The sequence below is a fragment of the Bufo gargarizans genome, chromosome 11 (genome assembly GCF_014858855.1).
Source record: "Bufo gargarizans isolate SCDJY-AF-19 chromosome 11, ASM1485885v1, whole genome shotgun sequence".
NCBI classification, from domain to species: domain Eukaryota; kingdom Metazoa; phylum Chordata; class Amphibia; order Anura; family Bufonidae; genus Bufo; species Bufo gargarizans.
In genome coordinates, this window is record NC_058090.1 from 84,161,070 (window position 1) to 84,177,669 (window position 16,600).

The window sequence follows — 16,600 nt, forward strand, 5'->3', positions numbered from 1 at the left end:
CCTGATTCTCTGCCATGAGACCTCTCTCCAATTGATATTGGTTAATTTTTATTTATTTTATTTTTATTCATTTCCCTATCCACATTTGTTTGCAGGGGATTTACCTACATTTTGCTGCCCTTTGCAGCCCTCTAGCCCTTTCCTAGGCTATTTTACAGCCTTTTTAGAGCCGAAAAGTTCGGGTCCCCATTGACTTCAATGGGGTTCGGGTTCGGGGCGAAGTTCGGGCCGAGTTCGGATCCCGAACCCGAACATTTCCGGCAAGTGTCCGAACTTCTCGAACCCGAACATCCAGGTGTTCGCTCAACTCTAGTCATAGTCTGAACTTTCTGAATCTCCCTCTTTCTCAAGTTCATCTAAATTACCAGTCAAGTCTTCCGTGTATATGTCTTTTATCACTTCAGGTAAAGATGATTCACCAGCCTAATCTTCATCAAGTATAGTTGCTTCTACATCTGCCACTGTCTCAGTCTGTGCAGGAGCTGTAGAGCAAGATGCTGTTGGTTCCACAGAGTTTTGGCTGGTAGCACCTTTTGAGTGCCATAATTTCTGCTGCCTTGGAGCTGATCCAGCTTTTGCAAGATCTTTTCAGGTAGCCGTTAGTCTCTTTTGTGCACCAGTTTTATATATTTATTTTTTTGGGTGCTGCTTCTTCAGATTTTTCTTCAGAAGCAGAGGGTCGTTTAGAAGACATTGTCCTACAAAATATTATTAAAATTAGAACTGCGTGGTTATTCACTTTTTCCTGAATCTGCGTGACCTTTCCTTTACAGAATCATACTGACAAAAAGCTGTCACTATGATTCTGTAACGATAAGGTCATACAGAGGCACAAAGCATTATCAGTCATAGGTCCAGAACGCACCATCCCTCTCTAACATGGAGCGTGCAAGGAACACGCTTGTGTGAAAGAGCCCTAATGCTTAGTTTTTATTATCAACGTTGTCTGTCACCAGTTTCATGCTGCTAGGTTATAACCGCTTCAGCACATGCCAAGTCCCCAGATTCATGAACTCAAGGCTATTTCACCCATCTGCCTTTAATTGACAGTTCTTTTCCAACTGAATCAGCAGCAGGGGGTGAAAAAATCCAGGAGCTCATGAATATTCATGGCTTATCATAATGCACTGGAGCTGGTCAATTAAACAAAGTGATTAATTATGAGCAAAGTTATAGAAAATTTGATTCAGCTGCTTTGCCGAATTTCACAAAGAAACTTGCTTCATGACGAATTACCTTGTCACAAAGCGCATTTCTTTGAATGTAGTGGGTGCAATGACGTCATTGAACCTTTCAGATGCTGCATTCATTGCTGATCGCGGCATCTGAGAATAATAGTGAGGGCTTTCAGGAGTTAATTAGTTAAACCAAAAGTACTCACTTTATTTATTTGATCGGCCATCTTGATTGAAGACACCACGCAGAATATTGCACAGTGAAGTGATGATGTGATCACATGGCAGGCGTGGTGACGTCACTGTGCATGAGATTTCATGCGGTATCTTAAATCAAGATGGCCGCAGCGGTCTCTTTGTGTGCAAATGGATGAGGCAGGTATGTGTTTTTTTGTTTGTTTGTTATTTCAGGGAAAATAGATTTCAGCTTTGCGGCAAATCAAATTTTTCCTGAATTTCAGATCGAAGTCCACTTCGGATACTTGGTTCGTTCAGCACTAAAAGTGACCTAGCATTTTACTAAGGGGTCTGCCACTAGTTTATGTTGCTCTTAGACACCATAAAACTGGTGACAGATGCCCTTTTAAAAAAAAAACTGAAATACACCTATTTCATTTTGTATTTATGTGTCAAGTTTCTATCATTAAAACCAAAAGCTAACTGTCAGTACTAGACTACACCTACCCTGTATCACTGTATAACTGGCTATCAACTGATCCGGCTGTCTATGCAGTATTCTCAGGTCTGCGCAGGAAGAACACGTGCTCTGGTGAAGTCACTTTGATGTTCACATTGCACAGCATTCCCGTTAGTCCTAGATATAAGAATGCTTAATACCATCATTTCATTCACTGTAAAGAGGAAACTGTTCTGCATTACTTTATTTTACAACTGTTAAAGATGTGGCCTATATAGGGATTCTCTGGGGAAAAAGATTTTTGGCAACTGCCCGCAGCCTGCCTCTCTAAACAGATGATTCATGCTTACCTGCTCCCCACCACTTTGGTTCTCCACACTGCCGTCTGCATGTCCATGTTCTGTTCTCCGCTGTGTTTACATCTGGCAGTGTGGCCATAGTAGTGTGCTCTGCTGCAGCCAATGACTGGCTTCAGCAGTGACATGGCCACAAACAGCATGTCATTGCATGTCATTGGCAGAAGCAGAGCACTTGACTATGCCCATGCTGTTGTGCATATAAACATTGCGGGGAACGGAAAAAAATCTCACTCCAGGAAGAGGGTGGAGTAGGAAAACTAGAGTCACTTTTCTAGACACAAGTGTTAGGTTTAACCACCTCAGCCCCCCTAGCTTAAACCCCCTTAATGACCAGACCACTTTTTACACTTCTGCACTACACTACTTTCCCCGTTTATTGCTCGGTCATACAACTTACCACCCATATGAATTTTACCTCCTTTTCTTCTCACTAATAGAGCTTTCATTTGGTGGTATTTCATTGCTGCTACTTTTTTGTTATTAATCGAAATTTACCGATTTCATTTTTTTGCAAAAAAAATTAAAAAATTTGACTTTCAGTTGTAAAATTTTTCAAATAAAACTACATTTCTATATAAAATTTTCTCTAAATTTATTGATCTACATGTCTTTGATAAAAAAAAATGCAATAAGTGTATATTTATTGTTTGCGCAAAAGTTATAGCGTTTACAAACTATGGTACAAAAATGTGAATTTCCGTATTTTGAAGCAGCTCTGATTTTCTGAGCACCTGTCATGTTTCCTGAGGTTCTACAATCCCCAGACAGTAGAAACACCCCACAAACGACCTCATTTCGGAAAGTAGACACCCTAAGGTATTCGCTGATGGGCATAGTGAGTTCATAGAAGTTTAAATTTTTTGTCACAAGTTAGCGGAAAATGCAGATTTTTTTTTTTCTTACAAAGTCTCATATTCCACTAACTTGTGACAAAAAATAAAAACTTCCATGAACTCACTATGCCCATCACGAAATACCTTGGGGTGTCTTCTTTCCAAAATGGGGTTACTTGTGGGGTAGTTATACTGCCTTGGCATTTTAGGGGCCCTAATGCGTGAGAAGTAGTTTGAAATCCAAATGTGTAAAAAATGCCCTGTGAAATCCTAAAAGTGCTCTTTAGAATTTGGGCCCCTTTGCCCACCTAGGCTGCAAAAAAGTGTCACACATGTGGTATTGCCGTACTCAGAAAAAGTAGGGCAATGTGTTTTGGGGTGTCTTTTTACATATACCCATGCTGGGTGAGAGAAACATCTCTCTAAAAGTCAACTTTTCCAATTTTTTCATACAAAGTTGTCATTTTAGAGAGAGATTTTTCTCACCCAGCATGGGTATATGTAAAAAGACACCCCAAAACACATTGCGCAACTTCTCCTGAGTACGGCGATACCACATGTGTGACACTTTTTTGCAGCCTAGGTGCGCAAAGGGGCACAAATTCCTTTTAGGAGGGCATTTTTTTGACATTTGGATTCCAGACTTCTCCTCACGCTTTAGGGCCCCTAAAATGCCAAAACAGTATAAATAGCCCACATGTGACCCCATTTTGGAAAGATGACACCGCAAGGTATTTCGTGATGGGCATAGTGAGTTCATGGAAGATTTTTTTGTCACAAGTTAGTGGAATATGAGACTTTGTAAGAAAAAAAAACAACAAAAATTGGTAGACCAGGAGGATAGATCAAGAAGAGCTAACATAAGATGTGTGGGGATCCCAGAGCGAGCGGAAGGAGGAAATTGTACTGAATTTATGGAAAAGTGGTTCAGGGAAAATAGTAAAGAAGGTACCCTTTCTCCCCTGTTTTCTGTTGAAAGAGCACATAGGGTCCCCACCAAAAATAGGGCGCCAGGGGATTATTCCAGATCCATACTGGTGAAATTCTTATTATCTAAAGATCGAGATGAAATATTATCTGACGCAAGAACCTCGGAAAAATATTATATACAAGGGGTAAAGATCAAACTTTTTCCAGATTACTCATTTAGCACCAATGCGCAAAGAAGAGAGTACATGTCGGTCAAAAAAAGATTAAGGGAGGCAGGCATAAAGTATAGCTTACTTTTTCCGGCGAAATTAAGGGTGGAATATAAAGGCAAGACCTCATTTTTTCAGACTCCGGAGGAAGTTAGTGAATGGGCGGATGGAGAGGGTCTTTGAGGCTGGTGGTGGGGGGCGGGGGGTGATAGGAGTCACGCTAAGTTATGGAGTCGCCCAGACTGCTGGCCAGCAGAAGGGGGGACTATATTGAGGGGAGGGCATATATGGGGTGGTGGGGACGTGGAGAAATTTTTTTTTTTTTTTTTCTTTTCTCCTTCCCCTCTGTTAGATGGTTAGGATCCTTTCGCTGAATGTGAGGGGGCTCCGTGAGAAGGTTAAAAGATTTGCTATCCTTGAGTGGATGAAGAGGTTTCTGCCAGCCGTCATCTGCCTCCAGGAGACACATTTGGATAAGGAATCAGTAAGATGGTTAGAGAGGGGATGGGTAGTGGCGGCATATCATTCCGTATATACTACCTATTCTAGAGGGGTCTCTATTTTGGTACATAATAAGATTAAGTTTGAACTTTTGGCACGTGAGGCCGACGATGATGGCAGATATCTCTTTTTATATTGTTATTTAGAAGGGATTAAAACTGTAATTGCAAATATATATATTCCACCACCATATAAACCAGATGTTCTGTATCAACTGTATAGATTTATGTTAAACAAACAGGAATGTATATTGATTGCGGTGGGCGATTACAATGCGGTTATGGATCCACTCAGGGATAGGACATCTAGCAGGGGGGGAGGAGTACAAAATGTAGATTTATGTAAGGTAGCCAATGAATTCAATTGGGTAGATGTTTGGAGGGTTCAGCACCCGGATGAAATTAGATATTCTTGCTATTCAAAAACACACCAAACTTGGTCGAGAATAGATATGACCTTTGGAAATAAAAATTTAATGTCCCAAAATAGGATTACGACAAAATATATACCCATGGCTCTGTCAGACCATAATGCAATGGTGGTTGAGCTGGATTTGAATAAAGATAATACTCTGTCAGTGTTTAAATTCAACTCCCATTGGTTGCCATTGATTTCAGATACAGAGAGTATAATTGAGGAACTAAAAAATTTTTTTATGGAAAATAACGGTTCTGCTGGTAGACTTGTGGTTTGGGACACTTTCAAGGCTTTTTTGAGGGGAATTTTGTTCAAAAGGGTAAACTACTGGAAAAAAAGAACTAGAGAGAATGGGAAGGCATTGGAGAAAAAATTGCAAGAGGCAGGGATGGCAAGTATGAGAAATCCTACTGTACTAAATAAGAGAGTCTGGGAGGAAGAACAGGAAAAGATGAAGATTTATCAATTAGAGAAAAGTAGGAATGAATTGCTCTTTCAAGGCATCCAACTAGCCTCGGAGGGTGAAAAGGTTGGCAAAATATTAGCAAATATAGTGAGAAATCAAAAAGGGAAATCATGGATAGGTGCAATTAAAGATAAAACGGGTAAACTAATCACCACACCTGAAGGTATTAAAAAAGTGTTTTGGGAGCACTTCTTAGAGTTATATAAGTCTAGGGTACAATACTCAAAACAAGAGTTAGATTTTTACTTGGATGAGATTGCCCTCAGTAGGATATCTAAATCCCAAAAAGAATATTTGGAAAAAGAAATAACGGTGGCAGAAATAAATCTAGCTCTAGGGAAGGTTAAATCCGAGAAAGCACCGGGTGGGGACGGGCTCCCCTTTGAAATATATAAAACCTTTTCCCAGGTTTTGGTACAAGAATTAAAGATAACACTGGATGAAGCTCAAAAACTGGGTGACCTACCGAATTCTATGAAAGAAGCAATTATCACACTAATCCCAAAAAAAGGAAAAGAACCAACAGATCCCGGCTCATACAGGCCAATATCCCTGTTGAACACGGATGTTAAAATTCTCGCAAAAGTCCTAGCGGACAGGCTTTCAAGGGTCATTAAAGGAATAATAAATAAAGATCAGACAGGATTTATACCGGGTAGAACAATATACTCCAATATAAGAAGGCTATTTCTCAATATTGAAGCCAACAGACTGGATGCAGGGGATAAAGCGATACTCTCACTGGATGCTCAAAAGGCATTTGACTGTATTGAATGGGAGTATTTATGGGCAGTATTAAGGCGAATTGGTATAGGGGAAGGATTTATAGGGTGGATTCAGTTAATATATCTAAATCCCAGGGCTAGAGTAGTGGTGGACGGGAGCTTGTCCCTGCCTTTTGCCCTATTTCGGGGCACCAGGCAGGGATGCCCTCTCTCCCCACTGCTATTTGCCATTGCAATCGAACCCTTGGCAATCATAATAAGAAATGACAAGGAGATTAAAAGTTTTCAATACGCGGGTGGAGAAGAAAAATTGTTAATGTATGCGGATGATATATTACTTTTTTTGCAAAACACTGGGGACCAGTTTAACAGAGTGATAGAGATAATAGATAAGTTTGGGTTCTTCTCTGGTCTAAAGATAAATTGGGGGAAATCACATATGTTATTATTAGGAGATAGACAATTACAGGGAGATACACGGGTGCATACTCTCAAAAAACACGAAAATTTTAAATACCTCGGCATACAAATCTCCGGAAACATAGAAGAATATGAAAAGCTAAATGTCCTTCCCTTAGTAAGAGAACTAAGAACGAAAATACACATATGGAAACGACTGCCAATGTCAATCCAAGGTAGGGTAAATTTAATAAAAATGGTCTTTCTCCCAAAGATACTGTATGTGCTTCAAAATGCCCCAGTTAGAGTACCGCAGACTACCTTCAAACTATTTGATAGACTAATGGGGGACTTTATTTGGAAGGGTGCGATCCCTCGAATAAAGAAGGAAGTCCTTCAGCTTCCAGTGCAGGAGGGAGGATTAGCAGTCCCCAATTTGTTTCTATACTATTTAATAACTCAATATGGGAATATAAAGGGTAGTTTAGATAGTCAAGTGGGTAGGCAAGAATTAAATAGATGGGGTTGGAAAGAGGGAGGAAATCACTTAGAGGTGTTGGAGTCTGGTTTTTTGGGTAAAAAAAATTCTGACAATAGGATATTAAATCTAATAGAACACGTATGGGGGGAAATTAAAAAGATATTGGAGATTAAAGGGTTTTTGAAATATACACCGATATGGAAAAATTTTTATTTAAAAGAATTAGAAACAATAAGGGACTATATAGACTGGGGGAAAAAAGGAATGATATATTTAGACCAGATCTTCGAGGAAGATAAGCTGAAGGACTTTAATACAATGGTGCTGGAATTTGGGATCCCCCATACTGACACCTATAAATATCTTCAACTCAGGAATGCATTGCGGACAGTGGTCCAGGAGGATAGGTACAGGAGGGAAAAATCAGACAGGTTGGATAAGTTTACTGCAGTAGGGGAAGGAGGAGGAACAACCGCAAGGAGATATAGGCTTTTGATGGAAGGTAAGAGAAAAACGATTACAATGCTTGCTGTAGGAAAATGGGAAAAGGATCTAGATTCCCTTACAGAAGATAATTGGAAAGATGCTCTCAAAAATTATGCGACAATCTCGGATAGGGGCTCACATAAAATCTCACAATTCTTTATAGTACACAGATTACACCGATCTCCATGGATGTTGAAAAGAATGGGAGTGAAAGCAACAGATAAGTGTCCAAAATGTTGGGAGGAGAGAGCCGACTTAATACATTGCTTTTGGAGATGTCCCAAGCTCCATAGATATTGGACAGAAATAATGGAAACCATATCTTTGCTTTTGAAGGTTCGACTGCCCAGAGATCCAATAATTTGTATCTTAGGGGCAACTGAACATTTGAAGCTAAATAAAGAAACACGACTGGTTCTGAATAAAGTACCATTCCAGGCCAGATTACTTATACTAAGGAAATGGATAAAAGCAGACTTACCGACAGCGGGACAATGGAGAAAAACGATAGATAATTTAATTAAAGAAGAACGAGTGATGAAGAATTATAAAAAAAGGTCATTAAATCTCGACCAGGTATGGAAAAATTGGCTGCTTTAGTGTTGGAGGTGTTAAAATTATTTTTATTTTTTTTCTCTCGCGTCCCCACGTGGAGGGTGGGGGGGGGGGAGGGAGGGGAAGGGAAGAGAAAAGGAAAAATAATTGTAATTACTATGTTTAGAGCTAGAATAATGTGTTATCTCCATTTTTATGGATCTGCTTTGTATTTGAAATTTAAATAAAAAAATTATTTAAAAAGAAAAAAAAAAAAAAAACATTTTCCGCTAACTTGTGACAAAAAATTAAAACTTCTATGAACTCACTATGCCATCAGCGAATATCTTAAGGTGTCTTCTTTCCAAAATGGGGTTATTTGTGGGGTGTTTGTACTGCCCTGGCATTTGAGGGTCTCCGCAATCATTACATGTATGGCCAACATTAGGAGTTTCTGCTATTCTCCTTATACTGGTAAAGAGATTTGGGCTGAAAGAAAAAATGAACGGCACAGATTTCTTCAATCACACCGATCAATGTGGATGAAAAAATCTCTGCCCAAAAAAAAAAAAAAAAAGGAGGGGAAAGGCGTCTGCCCGTATGCCCTGGCAAACCCGATTTCTCCATTCACATCAATCGATGTGGATGAATAAATCATTGCCGCATTGAGAAATCTCGTCTTGCAGCGCCGCATACACCGACTTTTGTGTAATCTGACAGCAACGCAATGCTTCTGTCAGAATGCACATCAGTGCTGCAGCTGGTTCATCGGTTGGTCCACCTAGAAGGTACAAAAAACAAAACAAAATGGAAAAAAACTGGCCGCAACGCAATAAATTTATTAACATGAACTTTATAATAACATTTGAACAGAACATTAACTTTTATAAACTTTATTGAACCGTTGGAACAGAACATTAACTTTTTTGCTTAACGGTGATTTTTTATTAATTTTTTTGCTTTTTTTACCTTTTTATAGGACAAACCTCTCCTTCCCCATGGGACAATGTGCAAAGTGCAAATGTCCCAGAGATGTGGCGAAGTACATTATGCACTTTGTCCCAGGTGAAAGGAGAGGTTTGCAGCAGCTGTGAGTGAAAGGGCCCTAAGAGCCCTGTGTGCCTGTCCTGTGAGATGCAATCCCTATGCTAAGTGTACCTGTGTGTGGTACTTCCGGAAACACTCCCCTAAGCATAGGGCAGGGTGGTCAGGGCAGTCAGGACAGAAATAGCGGGTGTCACGCCTTATTCCACTCCTGCTACAGACACAACATTTTTTTTCGGGGTGGCGGTTGGTTTGAGGTACCAGCAACGACATTGCGAAAATGTCACTCGTGTAGACGGCTCACTGCACTGGTGGTTGGGGCCACGGAACCTCCTGGATACAGGAGGTTCTCGATGATCTCTTCCTGAAATTTGAGGAAGGATCTTGTTCTCCCAGCCTTACTGTAGAGAACAAAACTATTATATACAGCCAATTGAATTAAATATACAGACACCTTCTTATACCAGCGTCTGGTTCTGCGGGAAAGTAAATAGGGAGCCAACATCTGGTCATTGAAGTCCACCCCTCCCATGAGCAAATTATAGTCGTGGACCAAGAGGGGCTTTTCAATTACTCCAGTTGCTCGTTCAATTTGAATTGTCGTGTCTGCGTGAATGGAGGAGAGCATGTAAACGTCACGCTTGTCTCTCCATTTCACCGCGAGCAGTTCTTCGTTACACAAAGCAGCCCTCTCCCCCCTTGCAAGACGGGTGGTAACGAGCCGTTGGGGGAAGCCCCGGCAACTAGGTCGCGCGGTGCCACAGCAGCCAATCTGTTCTAAAAACAAATGCCTGAAGAGGGCCACACTTGTGTAAAAATTGTCCACATAAAGATGGTACCCCTTGCCAAATAAGGGTGACACCAAGTCCCAGACTGTCTTCCCACTGCTCCCCAGGTAGTAAGGGCAACCGACTGGCTCCAAGGTCTGATCTTTACCCTCATAGACTCGAAATTTGTGCGTATAGCCTGTGGCCCTTTCACAGAGCTTATACAATTTGACCCCATACCAGGCGCGCTTGCTTAGGATGTATTGTTTGAAGCTAAGTGCGCTGTGCCGTTCAGTATTTGGTGCAGGCATAGTGAAGGGGGGCGAGATTTCCCCAGCACACAGGGCCGGTTTTCTAACAAATTTCCCTACCAGGATAAATTTCCCTACCCTCGTCACTTCCTGTTGTGCCGCACCGGACTTGATGTTCCCAGCTTTGGAAGGAGGTGTGCCGAGCCGCGCAGGCGCACAACGACGGTAGGGAAATTTCAGCAGCAGTTAGAGGGTAGGGAAAAATGATGGGCCAGTGCGCACGCGCGGCTAACTACTCCTGTCGGGATACACCACACGTGTGCACCAGCGATGCTCCAGAAATGCTATTACGGAACAAAAGGAGAGGTGACGGGTACCTTTTGTAAAGAGTCCAAAATGTTCTTTATTTGCCACAGTGGGGAAGGTCACTCAATTTATGGATGCAATTTTCTGGCATAATTACAGTCATATAGGAGAAGTTTGGGTGCCCTAAGTCTCCCTAGATCTCCCTGCCCGCTCCAGATGATCAGACACTGCGCGTGCGCAGTGAGGGGTAGGGAGATTAAACAGAACAAATGGCCATCAGATCTTCCTACCCCCACACTATGCAGGCGCGGTGATCGGATGGATGTTCGGTAGAAGAGATCTCCCTGCCCGCTGGTGCACACGCGCGGTGTATCCCGACGGGAGTAGTTAGCCGCGCGTGCGCACTGGTCCATCATTTTTCCCTACACTCTAACCGCTGCTGAAATTTTTCTACCGTCGTTTTGCGCCTGTGAGGCACGGCACACCTCCTTCCAAAGCTGGGAACGTCATGTCCGGTGCGGCCGCGGCACAACAGGAAGTGACGAGGCTAGGGAAATTTGTTAGAACACCGGCAGGTGGAGAAGAACATTTGCATATAGATAATGTCCGCCAGTTTAATGGGGATAATTGTGGTGGCAGAAACCTTTTAAAGGTGGGTTCACACTTGCGTTCTGGCATATGCTATAGGTTCTGATTATAATGGAACGCACAAACGGAATGCAAAACGGAAACCTTTAAGAGGCATTCTGTTTTGATCCGTCATAGTAGAAGTCTATTGGCAATCATAACGAATCCTGTCGACAGTACTTTGTTTTCCATCATGCATAACGGAAACCAGACGGATCTGTTATACTTGCCCATAGACTTCTATTGTGACGTATCAAAACGGAATGCCTCTTAAAGGTTTCCGTTTTTCATTCTGTCTGGGTATTCAGTTATAAATGGATTGGAGCCTATAACGGAAAGCCAGAACGCAAGTGTAAACCCACCCTTATTTGCTTGTATACAGTAATTGTGGTACTGGCAATTGATGGTGTGGGCAGCGGGTGAGAATGCAAGACCGGTGCCCGCATCATAATTGCAACATAAAATGACAGAAAGTTGCAGAAAGGAAAACTACAACTCCCAGCAGGTCCTGAAGGTTTGCATCTGACAAGGCATGCTGGGAGTTGTACTTTCCAAGGGGGGAAGGCAATAAAATGTGCAAAATATTTTTTTAATAGTATTTTAACAGTTGTTATGGTATTACCTATCTGGACTGCCTGGACTAGCCTGAGACAGCGAGTGTGACGTCCACTGCCTCTATATGTCTTGCTCACAGGCAGGAGGCAGCGGGCTAACTGCTGGGCACCCACGGCACACTATAAACCTGCCACTGCGCTCTGCAGACTCCAGGCTGCGGCGGGGAACCTTACTGGCTGCGTGCTCTGTATGGAGAGCGCAGGCACGTCACATATGAGGAGGCGGGGCCCACGATGGTGGAAGGTGGGCCCAGTTGCACTAAGCAACGCTGCAGGGGAGCGGTCTGGAGAGGAGGCGCTGGGCACTTGCGGCCATGGCAAGTGAAGTGGCGAGGTGAATGATCATGGATCAGTCATTTCGCCACGACGCCACTTATATGACAAGTCTGAGGAGTCACTGTCGTGCTCATTGAAGTGGCAGGCAGCGGTGCTGGCCAGCGGGAAGCTGGAGAGCTGCCTGCCGCACTAATCATTATGAATGAAAATGCCAGGGGCCCACCAAGGGTTTGCCAGGCTCCCCGGTGGGCCAGTCCGAGCCTGGTCACAATAGATGGTCGAGGAAGGAGAATGGAGGCCACAATAGATGGTGGAGGAAGGAGAATGGAGGCCACAGGGGCCACAGACTGAGGGCCACAATAGATGGAGGAAGGAGAGCTCTCAGCAGCTGATGACGCTGACACAAGTTCCTCCAGCTTTATGACTCTTGTACATTCATGTGCTGCCATCATCACTGATTTATGACATGCCATAAAGTGAGGACACTCCTCAGGGTTCTGGATTTCTAGGACATGGACATATCATATAGCTGCCGCTATTCCTGACATCCACCACACACAAGAGGCGGCTTCTATTGATAACATTTATGGATTTTGCTAACAGCCGGGGACATTTTCTCTCCACAGTCACAATCTACAGGTTTTATACTAACGCTCTGTGGACGCCTCACCCTTATCTCATCTTCTTATTCTTACAGTTTGCGTGATAATGGTCTACCAGACACTTCCTGCATCCAGTTGGCATCTGTAATGCGGAATAACCTGTCTCTAAAGATACTCAACCTGTCTAAGAACCGTCTGTCTGGTCCTCACTTCAGTGACTTGATGGAGGCTCTGTCCAGTCCGGCCTGCAGGATAGAGACATTACGGTGAGTATAAGAGATGTGTACAGGACTGAGACATGTGGGGCACAAGTTATACATGGATTTTATGCTATTTTATGCTCCGCACCATTGTTATGTCTATGAGATAAACTGCTGACTAGGGTTGTCACGATACCAAAATTTGGATTCAATATCGATACCATAAAAAAGTATTGCGATACTCTATACCAGTGGTGCCCAACCATTTTTCATCTGAGGGCCGCACTAGACATGGTATAAATTTTGCGGGCCAGAATCAGGTAACTTTGCCAGAAAGAAAAGCAAACACTGTGAGGGGGCACGTGTGAGCATTACTAAAATACAAAATACGTAGGCCTACACTTGTTCAAATCTGCGTTGGAAGCTGCGTTTGGAGCCTCTGTTGCAGATTTTTGTCGAAAGACCAGACAAAAAAGCCTTATATGCAGTACTTTTGTGTCCAGTAAAAAGACAGGATCCCGAACGGAAACTGAACGGATCCCATCATAGTCGGTGGTGTCTGAGCTGCTTCCATGTGGGGTGACAGGAGGAAGGGGAAGCAGGGTCAATAGTGAGGTGTCAGGAGGGGGGGAGAGCAGGGTCACTAGTGAGGTGACAGGCGGAGGGGGGAGCAGGGTCACTAGTGAGGTGACAGGAGGAGAGAGGGGAGCAGGGTCACTAGTGAGGTGACAGGAGGAGAGAGGGGAGCAGGGTCACTACTGAGATGACAGGCGGAGGGGGGAGCAGGGTCACTATTGGGGTGACAGGAGGAGGGGGGAGCAGGGTCACTAGTGAGGTGACAGGAGGGGAGCAGGGTCACTAGTCCACATCCACTATACACTGTACTGCTCTGTAATACCAAACACATCCACTATACACTGTGCTGCTCTGTAATACCAAACACATCCACTATACACTGTACTGCTCTGTAATACCAAACACATCCACTATACACTGTACTGCTCTGTAATACCAAACACTTCCGCTATACACTGTACTGCTCTGTAATACCAAACACATCCACTATACACTGTACTGCTCTGTAATACCAAACACTTCCGCTATACACTGTACTGCTCTGTAATACCAAACACATCCACTATACACTGTACTGCTCTGTAATACCAAACACTTCCACTATACACTGTACTGCTCTGTAATACTAAACACATCCTCTATACACCGTACTGCTCTGTAATACCAAACACATCCACTATACACTGTACTGCTCTGTAATACCAAACACATCCACTATACACTGTACTGCTCTGTAATACCAAACACAGCTCCGGTGAGTACAGCTGGGAGGTTCCAGGAGTCGGACCCCCACAGATCTCATATTAATGATGTGTCCTGGGGATAGGACATCAATATCCGCAGAAAATCACAGAAAACGGAACAACGGACACGGATGCACACAACGGTCGTGTACATGAGGAATAACACACAGGTAAGTGTTCTAGGACTGACCTCATCAGAACCTGCATTGTGCCTCCACTTGGAGGAGGTGTCCATGTCCTGAGAGACATCTGGAGGGACAGGAAGGACACATCTGCTTCTATGGGGCGGATTATGGGTCCGAGCAACTCCCAGGTTATACAGAGCTGTAATATGTACATGAGCCCTTACCGCCATAGAGCGCTCATCTCTGCCTGTGCTACATTACAGCTGTATGGCGGTATTATTACTGATGACCCCGGCTGTAATTTACTCAGAATGGAGACGATTACTGCTCGTTATCAATAAGTAATAATCAATACCAGCAGAATCCAGAGAAACCCTGAATGTAGTGTAATGTCTACTAATAATCCATCCCCCAAATAACTGACTGAGCCACATGTGTCCTGTAGTAATGTGAGGAGGAGAACGGGGGCCACAGGGGCAACTATAGATGGTGGAGGAAGGAGAATGGAGGCCACAATAGATGGTGGAGGAAGAAGAATGGGGGCCACAATAGATGGTGGAGGAAGGAGAATGGGGGCCACAATAGATGGAGGAAGGAGAGCTCTCAGCAGCTGATGACGCTGACACAAGTTCCTCCAGCTTTATGACTCTTGTACTTCCATGTGTTGCCATCATCACTGATTTATGACATGCCATAAAGTGAGGACACTCCTCAGGGTTCTGGATTTCTAGGACATGGACATATCCTATAGCTGCCGCCATTCCTGACATCCACCACACACAAGAGGCGGCTTCTAGTGATGACATTTAGGGATTTTACTAACAGCCGGGGACATTTTCTCTCCACAGTCACACTCTACAGGTTTTATACTAACGCTCTGTGGACGCCTCACCCACATCTCATCTTCTTATTCTTACAGATTGGCTAATAATAATCTACCAGACACTTCTTGCATCCAGTTGGCATCTGGTATAAGAAATAACCGGTCCCTGAAGACACTTTACCTTTCTGGTAACCGTCTGTCTGGTCCTCACTTCAGTGACTTGATGGAGGCTCTGTCCAGTCCGGCCTGCAGAATGGAGACCTTACGGTGAGTATAAGAGATGTGTACAGGACTGAGACACGTGGAGCACAAGTTATACATGGATTTTATACTATTTTATGCTCCGCACCATTGTTATGTCTATGAGATAAACTGCTGACTAGGGTTGTGGAGATGCAGCTCGAAAGAGAGGAGCGACAGCAGCAGTTCCAGCTTCAGAGAGAAGTGCTGCAGCACCAGCATGCACTAGAATTGGCCCAAGTGAGACAGGCCGAGCGGTCTTCCTCTCCTAACACTCCTGCTGCAGGAGGCATTCCTCTACCCGTGGTCCCCAAAGCAAGGTTTCCAGTTATGGAGAAAAACAGGGACATTGATTTATATTTACGCTCGTTTGAGAGAGCGTGCCGCCAGTTCTGCATCCCTAAAGATCAGTGGGCTCTACACCTGACGCCTCAGCTGACTGGTAAAGCACTGGATGCTTTTGCGGAACTACCCACAGACCAAGATTGCGATTATCAGACTATCAAGGATGCCATAATTGCTAAGTTCCAGTTAACCCCTGAGGTTTACCGGAGAAAGTTCTGTGCCATCCAGAAAGGATCCACAGACTCTTACGCGGATGTGGCTAGCCGCTTATGCACCACATTCCGCCAATGGACTAGAATTCTTAAAGAAAAGACTTATGCTAACCTTGAGGATTTGATGATCCATGACCAACTCCTTGCGATATGCCCTACAGATGTGAGACAGTTTGTGCTGGAGCGCAAGCCCCAGTCTGTGAAAGAAGCTGCTGAGCTGGCAGACATCTTTTTTCGCAACCCGGGTACCGGACATTCGCAAACCTGTTATGACGGACATCCGCAGGCCGGTGGTATCAGACATCCACAAACCCCTGGTACCTGACAGCCGCAAAACTCCAGTACCCAACCAGGACAGAGCCATGTCCCAGAACTGGAGAGAAGGCAGGCCCGCTGGCCCTGTGAACCGTGAGACAACCAGGCCCTGGTGTGAGCTGTGTCGCAGGCCCGGTCACACCAAGCAAACCTGTTACGCAGGGAAGCCAGCCCAACCTCCTAGCACCGCGACGACGCCAAGCCCTAAGGGGGCCAACGCTTCCACACCTACCTCGTCTGCTGCATTGCTGGTCGGAGGACCCGAGGTGCACCGCGGATCCCAGAATCACCAGCCTGTCACTGTGAACGGCCAGACTGTCATCGGATTCCGTGATACCGGTGCAGATGTCACCTTGGTCCGTTCACATCTTGTTACGGAGAA

At 44.0% G+C, this 16,600-nt stretch overlaps 1 protein-coding gene across 2 annotated transcripts in view; it reads left to right on the forward strand.

Moving 5' to 3' along the window:
• The window catches only part of LOC122921534 (NACHT, LRR and PYD domains-containing protein 12-like), a 276,607-nt gene that overhangs the window by 235,631 nt on the left and 24,376 nt on the right, over positions 1 to 16,600 (forward strand). For both annotated transcript variants that reach the window (XM_044271573.1, XM_044271574.1), the window contains exons 10-11: positions 12,735 to 12,905; positions 15,203 to 15,373. In XM_044271573.1, coding sequence (XP_044127508.1) covers positions 12,735 to 12,905; positions 15,203 to 15,373 — 342 coding nt within the window. The remainder of the gene's footprint in view (positions 1 to 12,734; positions 12,906 to 15,202; positions 15,374 to 16,600) is intronic.